We start from the raw sequence: 12,280 nt of genomic DNA, 5'->3' as shown, positions 1-12,280 counted from the left end.
GACCAAAAAGAGTCAAGACACCCGTTTAACGTCCCCAATCACTGCCCTGGGGCATTTGGGATATTTTTCTTAGACCAGGGGAACGGGTGCCTCCTACTGGGTCTCCAACACCACTTCCAGCAGCATCTGGTCTCCCATCCAGGGACTGACCTGGACCAACCCTGCTTAGCTTCAGAAGTAAGCCAGCAGTGTAATGGATGCAGGGTGGTATGCTGCTGGCATACCCAATGGACAGAAACGGCTTTTCGGCTAGTTTCAATCAAAACAAACCTAAAGCATGTCAGCTAGCCACTTACATTTATTGTTTAAAAACACAAATAATATAGTTAGCTAATATAACTAGTTAACATTATTAACTTGCCATGATAGCGGTCTAGCTAGCATTAGCAATACTACAGACTGGATGCTAACTAGCTATCTACACACCTAAGTTACCTACCTACCTTATGGCCACGCGCAGTAGGCAACCCACGTGCATGAATGATGCATCTTTTGCACTGTTCTGTAACGTTAGCCTGGTTTAGGAGCTTCCTAACTATGTTAGCTTATACTGCGTGTTTATTTAAAATACTAGATAGCTAACTAGCGTAACTAGGCTAGAATACTTTTTCTCCGCATGCACGACCTGTCCCTTCGCCATTTACATTTTATCTAGCTAGATAGCATGCGAAAGACGTTAGCTGTAGCCAAAAAACCTTCTGCACTGCAGTGCCCATGAAACACGAAAACAAAGGATCCTCTCCCTATTATTCCCTATACACACCCATCAGAAGACTCTCTTTTTACTCGATGAATAACAATAATCAACCAAACCCAACCGATGTCGTTTAGACATACTTTTTTTCCTACACATAAATAGCTATCCACAATAAGGAACAAAAGTAGGTCAATGCCATACAATTTCTGCACACTTCTGCCAAATATATTTAGAAATCGGTCCTATCCAATCGTTCTATCTGTGCTGCTGCTATTGTTAAGCACCACAAGTATGGCGACCGGAAGCACTTACCTCATCATTAATATCTCTGCGTAAATGACAGAAAAACAGCAATTTAGCGTGAGTTTCGTCGAGCCAGATACATTAAATAACGTTTTTATATTAGCAAAATATTGCGACTTAAATATTTGCGCCACGGGGAACTGTAAAGGACAGCTGCTGCCGTGGACGTGGAGTCAGTTGTTAGCTGTCTGGGGGATGTTGTGGCTTGCACCAAACTCAGCCTCCACCTAATACATAAAAAAAAAGAGGGTCCATGTGCAATACCAACATTGACCGATTCCGATGGTGAAACTCAGTTGTAGAATTCATCCCAAAGCCAAACATTTTATAAATAACATTATACGACAAATATGTATAGAGGGCTGTCAAAGTGTTTGTTATTGCAAGACAGCCACATTATGCACATTCTGGATGTAAGTGATTATTTCAAGCCATGTCAATCTTTCAAGAACATTTGACAAACATTTTCAATGTATACACCTCTCTTCCAAGAGATTTCTTAAATGTTTCAACCTATAAGATTATGTAGTGATGAATCAGCTGACACTGGAGACGATCATTGCCGTTGACACAGGTAATTACACAGCCTGGACATTCCTAACAAGCTTTGTAATGGCAAATGGCTCATTGCTTGTAACCAGGGATTGATGGTGATAGGGAAGGAGAAGTCAACGTTATAACAAAGCCTTACTAATGCTCTTTATCCAAGGCTAATTTAAAATATCAGGTCTTTTTCTCCCTTTCTTTCACAGGCAATTAAATAACAGTCCAATTGTGTGTGAAATAGGTCTGCCAAACAGAGCTGCTGACAGACAGAGGACCAACACCGACACAGGAAAGAATAGCCCTGTTATTTCACTGTGAAAAGGGACAATAGCATGCAACCTGAATGGAAACAACCTCTCAATAATATCAAGATGAATGGATTGCAAAGCTGCACTTGAAACATCAAGTAACTGTATAAGCTATGAATAATTATTATTTCCAATCGACAGTAAACAGGTATTGTTTAAAATAGTTATTTCAGATTTTCAAGATCTACAACTTGTTCATAGTTTTGCACCACAGCCGTTTAGTCATTCACCCACATTTTTGACTTTGACCTCACAGAATAGAATCAATAAAAAGTCAAGTAGAGGAGGTAAATGCCATGTGCACATCGAATAGTGTAACTTGAAGTAGAAGTAAGTTGATCTAATATTTTCTCATTTAGAAAAAGTTATATACACTACCGTTCAAAAGTTTGTGGTCACTTAGAAATGTTCTTTTTTTCCATGAAAACATACATGAAATGAGTCGCAAAATTAATAGGAAATATAGTCAAGACGTTGACAAGGTTATAAATAACGATTTTTAATTGAAATAGTAGTGTCCTTCAAATGTTGCTTTCGTCAAAGAATCCTCCATTTGCAGCAATTACAGCCTTGCAGACCTTTGGCATTCTAGTTGTCAATTTGTTGAGATAATCTGAAGAGATTTCACCCCATGCTTCCTGAAGCACCTCCCACAAATTGGATTGGCTTGATGGGCACTTCTTATGGTCAAACTGCTCCCACAACAGCTCAATAGGGTTGAGATCCGGTGACTATTATGGCCACTCCATTATAGACAGAATACCAACTGACTGCTTCTTCCCTAAATAGTTCTTGCATAGTTTGAAGCTGTGCTTTGGGTCATTGTCCTGTTGTAGGAGGAAATTGGCTCCAATTAAGAGCCGTCCACAGGGTATGGCATGGCGTTGCAAAAAAGTGATAGCCTTCCTTCGTCAAGATCCCTTTTACCCTGTACAAATCTCCTACTTTACCACCACCAAAGCACCCCCAGACCATCACATTGCCTCCACCATGCTTGACAGATGGCATCAAGCACTCCTCCAGCATCTTTTCATTTTATCTGCATCTCACTAATGTTATTTTTTGTGATCCAAACACCTCAAACTTAGATTAATCTGTCCATAACAATTTTTTCCAATCTTCCTCTGTCCAGTGTCTGTGTTCTTTTGCCCATCTTAATCTTTTCTTTATAGTGGCCAGTCTGAGATATGGCTTTTTCTTTGCAACTCTGCTTAGAAGGCCAATATCCCAGAGTCGCCTCTTCGCTGTTGATGTTGAGACTGGTGTTATGCGGGTACCATTTAATGAAACTGCCAGTTGAGGACTTGTGAGGCGTCTGTTTCTCAAACTAGACACTCTAATGTACTTGTCCTCTTGCTCAGTTGTGCACCGGGGCCTCCCACTCTATTCTGGTTAGAGCCAGTTTGCGCTGTTCTGTGAAGGGAGTAGTACACAGCGTTCTACGAGATCTTCAGTTTCTTGGCAATTTCTCACATGGAATAGCCTTCATTTATCAGAACAAGAATAGACTGACGAGTTTCAGAAGAAAGCTCTTTGTTTCTGGCTATTTTGAGCCTGTAATCGAACCCACAATTGCTGATGCTCCAGATACTCAACTAGTCTAAAGAAGGCCAGTTTTATTGCTTCTTCAATCAGAACAACAGTTTTCAGCTGTGCTAACATAATTGCAAAAGGGTTTTCTATGATCAATTAGCCTTTTAAAATTATAAACTTGGATTAGCTAACACATCGTGCCATTGGAACACAGGAGTGATGGTTGCTGACAATGGGCCTCTGTACGCCTATGTAGATATTCCATTAAAAAAAAGCAGTTTCCACCTACAATAGTCATTTACAACATTAACAATGTCAACACTGTATTTCTGATCAATTTTATGTTATTTTAATAGACAAAAAATGTGCTTTCCTTTAAAAAACAAGGACATTTCTAGGTGACCCCAAACTTTTGAACTGTAGAGTAAGTATTCACACCCTTTACTCAGTACTTTGTTGAAGCACCTTTGTCAGCGATTACAGCCTCAAGTCTTCTTGACGCTACAAACTTGGCACACCTGTATTTGGAGAGTTTCTGCCATTCTTCTCTGCAGATTCTCTCAAGCTCTGTCAGGTTGGATGGGAAGTGTCGCTGCACGGCTAATTTAAGGTCTCTCCAGAGATGTTTGATCGGGTTCTAGTCCGGGCTCTGTCTGTGCTACTCAAGGACATTTAGAGACTTGCCCCGAAGCCACTCCTGTGTTGTCTTGGCTGTGTAATTAGGGTCGTTGTCCTGTTGGAATGTGAACCTTAGCCCCAGTCTGAGGTCCTGAGCATCCTGGCACAGGTTTTCATCAAGGATCTCTCTATACTTTGCTCCGTTCATGTTTCCCTCAATCCTGACTAGTCTCCCAGTCCCTGCCACTGAAAAACATCCCCACAGCATGCTGCCACCAACATGCTTCACTGTAGGGATGGTGCCAGGTTTCCTCCAGACGTGACACTTGGCATTCAGACTACAGAGTTCAATCTTGTTTTTTTCAGACCAAATTATCTTGTTTCTCATGGTCTGAGAGTCCTTGAGCGGCCTTTTGGCAAACTCCAAGTGGGCTGTCATGTGCCTTTTACTGAGGAGTGGCTTCCGTCTGGCCACTCTATTTTTTTGTACACTTCCCCAGATCTGTGCCTTGACACAATCCTGTCTCGAAGCTCTACAGACAATTCCTTCTACCTCATGGCTTGGTTTTTTCTCTGACATGCACTGTAAACTCTGGGACCTTATATAGACAGGTGTGTGTCTTTCCAAATCATGTCCAATCAATTGAATTTACCACAGGTGGAATCCAAAAAAGTTGTAGAAACATCTCAAGGTTGATAAATGGAAACAGGATGAGCTCAATTTCAAGTCTCATAATAAATGTGCAAACATTTCTAAAAATCTATTTTCGTTATGGGGTATTGCGTGTAGATTGATGACAGACAAAAATAACTTAATCAATTTTGGAATAAGGCTGTAACATAACAAAATGTGGAAACAGCTAAGGGATCTGAATACTTTCCGAATACACTGTATATACCATTAGGAGAGACTAAAGATAAATAATATACTTCATTAGAGATCAATTTTTAATAAAGCAGTACAATCTAAGGTGAGTGTGTTGGGGTCAATGAGAGGTGTTGCATAGAATTAAGAAGGTATGTCGGATATTATTCATCCTAATCAGACATGTTTTTTACATGGATGATACATTGGAGATAATAAGACAAGTACTCCAAACAATAGAACACTATGAAAAATCTGGGAAACCTGACCTGGTATTCATAGCGGACTTTGCAAAGGCTTTTGATAAAGTACAACTGGAATTTATTTAGAAATGCCTGGAATATTTACATTTTGGGGAATCTCTTATACAATGGGTTAACGTTATGTATAGTAACTCTACATGTAAAATAGTAAATAATGGCTACTAGAAAGTTTTAAACTGTCAAGAGGCGTAAAACAAGGTTGTCCATTATCGACATATCTATTTATTATGGCCATTGAAATGTTAGCTGTTAAAATCAGATCCAACAATAATATCAAGGGGCTAGAAATCCAGGGCTTAAAAACAAAAGGTGTCATTTTCTGCTGATGATTCATGTGTTCTTTTAAATCCACAATTTGGATCCCTCCACAGCCTCAGAGGATCTCCATCTTGTCTCATCGCTGCAACTCCCCAATGTGCTCGGGAGGCAAAGGTGGAGTACAATGGGTCGGAAACACTGTTCACCTGATGACCGAGGTCAGCCTGATGGTATTTAAATTGCCATTGATAAAATTAAATTGTGTTCATTGCCCGTAGCTTATACCTGCCCATACCATAACCCCACCACCACGTGGCACTCTGTCCAGAACATTGACATCAGCAAACTGCTCACCCACACAAGACCAGACATGTGGTCTGTGGTTGTAAGGCCGGTTGGACATACTGCTAAATTCTCTAAAACAACGTTGGCGGCGACTTATGGTAGAGAAATGAACATTCAATTCTCTGGCAAAAGCTCTGGTGGACATTCCTGCCGTCAGCAAGCCAAATTCACCCTCCCTCAACTTGAGATCTGTGGCATTGTGTTGTGTGACAAAACTGCACATTTTAGAGTGGCCTTTTATTATCCCCGGCACAAGGTTCATCTGTGTAATGATCATGCTGTTTAATCAGCTTCTTGATATGCCACACCAGTCAGGTGGATGGGTTATCATGGCGAATAAGAAATACTCACGAACAGGATGTAAACAAATTTGTGCACAAAATTTGAGAGAAATAAGCTTTTTGTGCGTATGGAACATTTCTGTGATCTTTTATTTCAGCTCATGAAACATGGGACAAACACTTTACATGTTGTGTTTATACACTATTTTTGTTCAGTGTACATTCATGAAATAAACATTTATTTAAAGCGTCACTCAGCAGTTGAAACAATGCGACCTCACCCGTGTCGGTAAAAAGTTAAAGGACAGGGCTGGAGAAATGTAGCCACTCTCAAATGTATAGGCAGGGCTATGGATGCAAGGACTGACCATCCGTGAAATCAAAATTATAGTTTGAACCATGTTGAGGCTATATAGTGTTTGTTTACGTTTACAAACATTGGAGTGAAGCAAGCTTATATTCTAGGTTCTGGTGGTGTACGACATTTGAACTAAGCTCATGAGACATTTATAAGTTATATTCTTCAAGAATCAATAGGTTTATTTCATTAATTCAGAAGTCCAAAAATGGATGAACAACTGCAGATTGCTCCTTTAATGTAAACATATTGTATTTTGTTAATGTCTAGTCCTGATATGTCTATTTAGAATCTGAATGCATTCATACACTGAAAAGAAACAAAATATCTGCGTAATATACAATTAAATAACAAGAACACCATCACATTTTACAGGACCACTGTAGGAGACAGACAGCTTTGGGAAACGACAAATCACACAGTTAAACAGCTGCCCTACTCACCTTACAATAAAAACATTTTTTTGTACATAGGGCAAGTTAAAGCACTTATTTAGCCAATCATAAGTTATAAACATTCAAAGGGATAGTGTGACATTTTGGAAATGAAGCCTTTTTTTTTTTACCCAGAGTCCAATGAACTCATGGATACCATTGTTATGTCTCTGCTTGCAGTTTGAAGGAAGTGGAAGGCAGTTTCTGGAGCCATTACTAACTAGTGTTAGCGCAATACCTGGAAGTCTACAGGAACAGCTAGCATGCTAGTTGTTCCTGAAGACTTCCAGTAGAAAAGAAGGGCTTAATTGTCAAAATGTCACAGTATTCCTTTATTAAAGGACAATCACTGTGGAAAATAAGTCACCCTATGCCCATGCATGAATTGCAGCATTATTTCATAAAGTGGCAGCAATATCCATGGTTTAATCACAAAGTTAGCCACATTTGAAATGTTAAAGGTCAGTGCTGATGAGCACCTTAGATGGGGAAACCACATAAATATCAAAATTATATATTAGGATTTTCACCCCTTATCCTTTCAGATATAGATAGAAAAGGTTTTATATGCCGGTGTCCCAACTTCAATCATTCTAACTATAGACACACAAATTGATGTGGATATGTCTGCTTGTTGTCACATTACATTAAGCGAGCTAAAGCTGGTTGACTCATCAGCACTGTGTGAGCTAACGCTAACTCTCCTACATCCACTGTATACATCTCTCTTGGCAACTGTGTGGTCTGGAATGATGTGTTAGCTCAATGTGATGCCCTAACCTGCTTTTAAAGGCTTAATGCGTGACTTTGCTCATGCAGGTGTGTCATTTCATTTGACAGAAATAGCTCAACCATTACTCACACTAGAAAAATAAGTGTTTTTTCCCCCTTCAACATTTAGCTCTAGTCATCCCGATCTCATTTTAAAACACCAGCCATAAAGCGAGTGACTAACCAGGTTGTTGGATGGCTCATTTTGCCTGAGTGAGACGGTGTTGCAATGATCAAGAGGGAGTGTGTGGGAGTTCTAGATGACAAAGCTGGCAGTTTCTAAAGATGGTTGTCACACACTGGAGTAATGGCGGCCCTGCAGGTAGTGATGCCCTGAGGCGATGCACTGGAGCAGCCAACTCTAGGTAGGGTGGGCATTGAAACGCTCTGACAACAATATGCCAATGTGCATGATGGGGCTTCTCTCAGCAAGGAGAGGGCACACAGACAGGCACAACACACATTTTCAATAGTTATGCCAAAGATTGAGTAGGGGGGGGGGGTTGAAGGATACTCAATAACACATGTCAATTGACTATCCTGTAGAAGCTCCAAACATATCAGTCAAACTCATTCCTATCCAGACCTGGGTAGAATATGTATTCAAAATATCGTAGTTGCACTTGATTTAGCTCATCAGGCACAACGGCACTAACAGAATAGTCATGCAGGACGGGATAAGCTGGTCTGTCCCCTTACTGCATGGGCTAGATCAGTGGTTCATGTCTCCTCTTATAGCTCCAGCCCACCCTCTTATCTTAATAGAGATCACACTGTAGGACTACACCTTGACAGTGTGCTGACCCCCCCGGCGTGGCCTCTGCTTATCGGCCCACCACAACTCCCCCTCCATCCATAACGTCATCTGACGCCGGCCTCACTGGGGCCCTTGGAGCCATTTAGGTGCCGCGGTCGCTCGTTTCCAGAAAGAAAAAGCGGAAACTGCAAGGTAGGTCACAATGGATAAAGAACCCCCGTCAACAAATGTAGAAGAGCGACGGGGATGGAAGTGTCTAAAGTCGAGCGAGGCGCCACTCGACACGACGCGATTAGCTACTCAACTTGGGTGATTTACAAAAATAATTTGCATAACTGCCCACGGATTCTCCAACTCAATTCCCTGTGCATAAACAAATCAAATTGAATATAAATAAGGCCATAAAAAGCAACAACCCGAGCGGTTCCGCGTGTTGTTTCCCTGGGACTTTGCCCTTGTGGGGAAGCACGACACATGTAATTGAATGTAATAAATAACAGTGGAGAGACGTAACTCTACAGTATATCTAGGACATTCGTGGAGGTTGATGTTGGGTTTGGGTGATTGATGCTAATGTTAATGCTAACGGGCGGCTGCTTTATTTGCTTCTTTAATCAAGGACAGTATCATCGAAGCCATTGCACTGACGTATAGGGATCCGAGCGAATAGACGTAATGTAATAATCACAACATTGTTCAATAACCAGTTGCTCGCACAAGGGTGGGAACGAGGCGTATGGCTCATCCATGCGTGGGTGACAAACAAGCTGGAAAAAAGATCTGACAAGACATTTCACATTGTTTTTCCACCTCCCCATGACAGACCCGTCATCCACCGAGCAGAAAGTTACACTTTTCACATCACCAGGTGACAACCTGGTGGGCTCGCTCGGTGCACTCTGATTGGTTCCCTCTCTCAGGGATTGTTGACAGAAGTCAGGTAGCATAAAGAAGAGAGAACTGAATGAAGCGCAGGACATAGACACAGCCATTGGCCATCAGTGGCCAGGGCACCTGGCTGGTAAAGTAATTAACCCCGCTGAGTGGTTGGCGTGGAAACCGCTGACTCCAAGTGTCCCACCCCCTCCCCTATCCCCCTAGTTCCCTTGGCGATGATGGGGTGTCAATTCCCCCCACATCCAGCTGCCTCCTGCCTCCTCAAATCACACCTATTAGAGCCAGCAGGCCCCGTGGTGACCCAGCTGGGCCACTGCGTCTGTCTGTCCAGGGTAGTGTGTGTGTGTGTGTGTGTGTGTGTGTCCAGGGTAGGAGGAGAGGGGGGCAGGTGGCTGAAGCATTTGGAGCAAAGCATCTCACCACCACTCCCTGTGAGAATGTGATTAGATTGCAGTGCTGCCAAAATCACCACACTGGATCTCACACACTCACTGAGGCACATATAATAAAGGCACAGCTGTGCACACACACACACACACAGTGTTAACAAATACTATTATAAACAAAACTACATTACTATTCTAAACAAATTCATACTAACATAAGGGTGGGGTATGGGTCGGGGATGTCTCTGTCAGAGATGTGGGGCTGAGATTAGTTTTGGCAGGGGCTGCACAGTGGTGACCATGGCCTAATTCTACCTGCTGTGGCAGAGAGACCCCACTCACAAGGAGCAACAGCAAGCTAGCCTGGCAGCGCTCTGCTCTGAGACAACCACTTAACAACCAAATATAGCATATATATATGCATACAAACACACACAGTTGAAGTCGTAAGTTAGGTTGGAGTCATTAAAACTCGTTTTTCAACAACTCCACAAATTTCTTGTTAACAAATAGTTTTGACAAGTCGGTTAGGACATCTACTTTGTGCATGGCACAAGTAATGTTTCCAACAACTGTTTACAGATTATTTCACTTATAATTCACTGTATCACAATTTCAGTGGGTCAGAAGTTTACATACACTAAGTTGACTGTGCCTTTAAACAGCTTGGAAAATTCCAGAAAATGATGTCATGGCTTTAGAAGCTTCTGATAGGCTAATTGACATTTCAGTCAATTGGAGGTGTACCTGTGGATGTATTTCAAGGCCTACCTTCAAATCATGGGAAAATCAAAAGAAATCAGCCAAGACCTCAGAAATAAAATTGTAGACCTCCACAAGTGTGGGTCATCCTTGGGAGCAATTTCCAAACGCCTGAAGGTACCACGTTTATCTGTACAAACAATAGTATACTAGTATAAACACCATGGGACCACGCAGCAGTCACATCGCTCAGGAAAGAGACGTGTTCTGTCTCCTAGAGATGAACGTACTTTGGTGCGAAAAGTGCAAATCAATCCCAGAACAGCAGCAAAGGACCCTGTGAAGATGTGGGAGAAAACAGGTACAAAAGTATCTACATCCACAGTAAAACGAGTCCTATATCGACATAACCTGAAAGGCCGCTCAGCAAGGAAGAAGCCACTGCTCCAAAACCGTCATAAAAAAGACAGACTACGGTTTGCAACTGCACATGGGGACAAAGATCGTACTTTTTGGAGAAACGTCCTCTGGTCTGATGAAACAAAAATAGAACTGTTTGGCCATAATGACCATCTTTATGTTTGGAGGAAAAAGGGGAACGCTTGCAAGCCGAAGAACACCATCCCAAACGTGACGCACTAGGGGTGGCAGCATCATGTTGTGGGGGTGCTTTGCTGCAGGAGGGACTGGTGCACTTCACAAAATAGATGGCATCATGAGGCAGGAAAATTATGTGGATATATTGAAGCAACATCAAGACATCAGTCAGGAAGTTAAAGCTTGCTCGCAAATGGGTCTTCCAAATGGACAATGACCACAAGCATACTTCCAAAGTTGTGGCAAAATGGCTTAAGGACAACAAAGTCAAGGTATTGGAGTGGCCATCACAAAGCCCTGACCTGAATCCTATTGAAAACTTGTGGGCAGAACTGAAAAAGCATGTGCGAGCAAGGAGGCCTAGAAACCTGACTCAGTTACACAAGCTCTGTCAGGAGGAATGGGCCAAAATTCACCCAACATATTCTACCCGAAACATTTGACCCAAGTTAAACAATTTAAAGGCAATGCTACCAAATACTAATTGAGTGTATGTAAACTTCTGACCCACTGGGAATGTGATGAAAGAAATAAAAGATGAAATAAATCATTCTCTCTACTATTATTCTGACATTTCACATTCTTAAAATAAAGTGGTGATCCTAACTGACCTAGGACAGGGAATTTATACTAGGTTTAAATGTCAGGAATTGTGAAAAACTGAGTTTAAATGTATTTGGCGTATGTAAACTTCCGACTTCAACTATATATATATATATATATATATATATATAATGAGCCTCCCAGGTAATCCTGTCATAGGGAGAGGAGCAAAAGTAACCCTAGATGTCAATCAATCCGTGAAATAAGATTGTCTTTAATAATTATATTGTTGAGGCTAGATGTGTTTTTTATTCTTCTAGATCATGGATAGTCAAGCCTCCTTCTGTAAAGCTATTGGGTGTGCAGACTTTTGCACCAGTCATGCTCAAACACATTTGGTTCAACTGCAGGACATTGATTCGCTGATGTGTTAGAGCAGGGCTGGAGCAAAAGCCTCCACACCCAATAGCTCTCCAGGAAGGGTTGGCCACCTCTGCTTTGGATATTGGAATGTCACGTCTGATACAAAGGAATTGGATAATAAAGTCAAGCCATATCTAATCAGTGAGTCTTAATGCAATTTGTTGTACAGACCTGAAGAGTTAAACAATGAGCATAGCTACTTTCCTTTGCAAATGAGAATAGAAATTCCTCTAAGAGAATATAAAAGTATACTGGTAGTGAGACGCGGGAGGATTCTGACTTCCCACAGTGCAAGCGGCAGGCTGTGACAGACCATCAGGGATCGGTGCAGGGAGGGGAGGGGGAAAAAGTGAATTGTCAACTTCAATCCATGTCACAACTTGAGCAACCCAGCG

General features: G+C 41.7%; 1 protein-coding gene across 5 annotated transcripts in view; it reads right to left on the bottom strand.

Moving 5' to 3' along the window:
• Positions 1 to 1,228, bottom strand: part of LOC139561904 (ATP-dependent RNA helicase DHX15-like) — a 32,977-nt gene extending 31,749 nt beyond the window's left edge. For 2 of the 5 annotated variants that reach the window (XM_071379316.1, XM_071379320.1), the window contains exon 1: positions 444 to 982. In XM_071379316.1, the coding sequence (XP_071235417.1) occupies positions 444 to 478 (35 nt within the window). In that variant the 5' untranslated portion in view covers positions 479 to 982. Of the gene's footprint in view, positions 1 to 439; positions 984 to 1,009 lie in introns of those variants that run through there. The other 3 variants (XR_011672241.1, XM_071379317.1, XM_071379319.1) reach the window with 3 other exon arrangements.
• Positions 1,229 to 12,280: the final 11,052 nt, after the last annotated feature.

The sequence above is a fragment of the Salvelinus alpinus genome, chromosome 31 (genome assembly GCF_045679555.1).
Source record: "Salvelinus alpinus chromosome 31, SLU_Salpinus.1, whole genome shotgun sequence".
NCBI classification, from domain to species: domain Eukaryota; kingdom Metazoa; phylum Chordata; class Actinopteri; order Salmoniformes; family Salmonidae; genus Salvelinus; species Salvelinus alpinus.
Note: the sequence above shows the minus strand (reverse complement) of the source record. Positions and strands in the feature narration are given on the sequence as shown.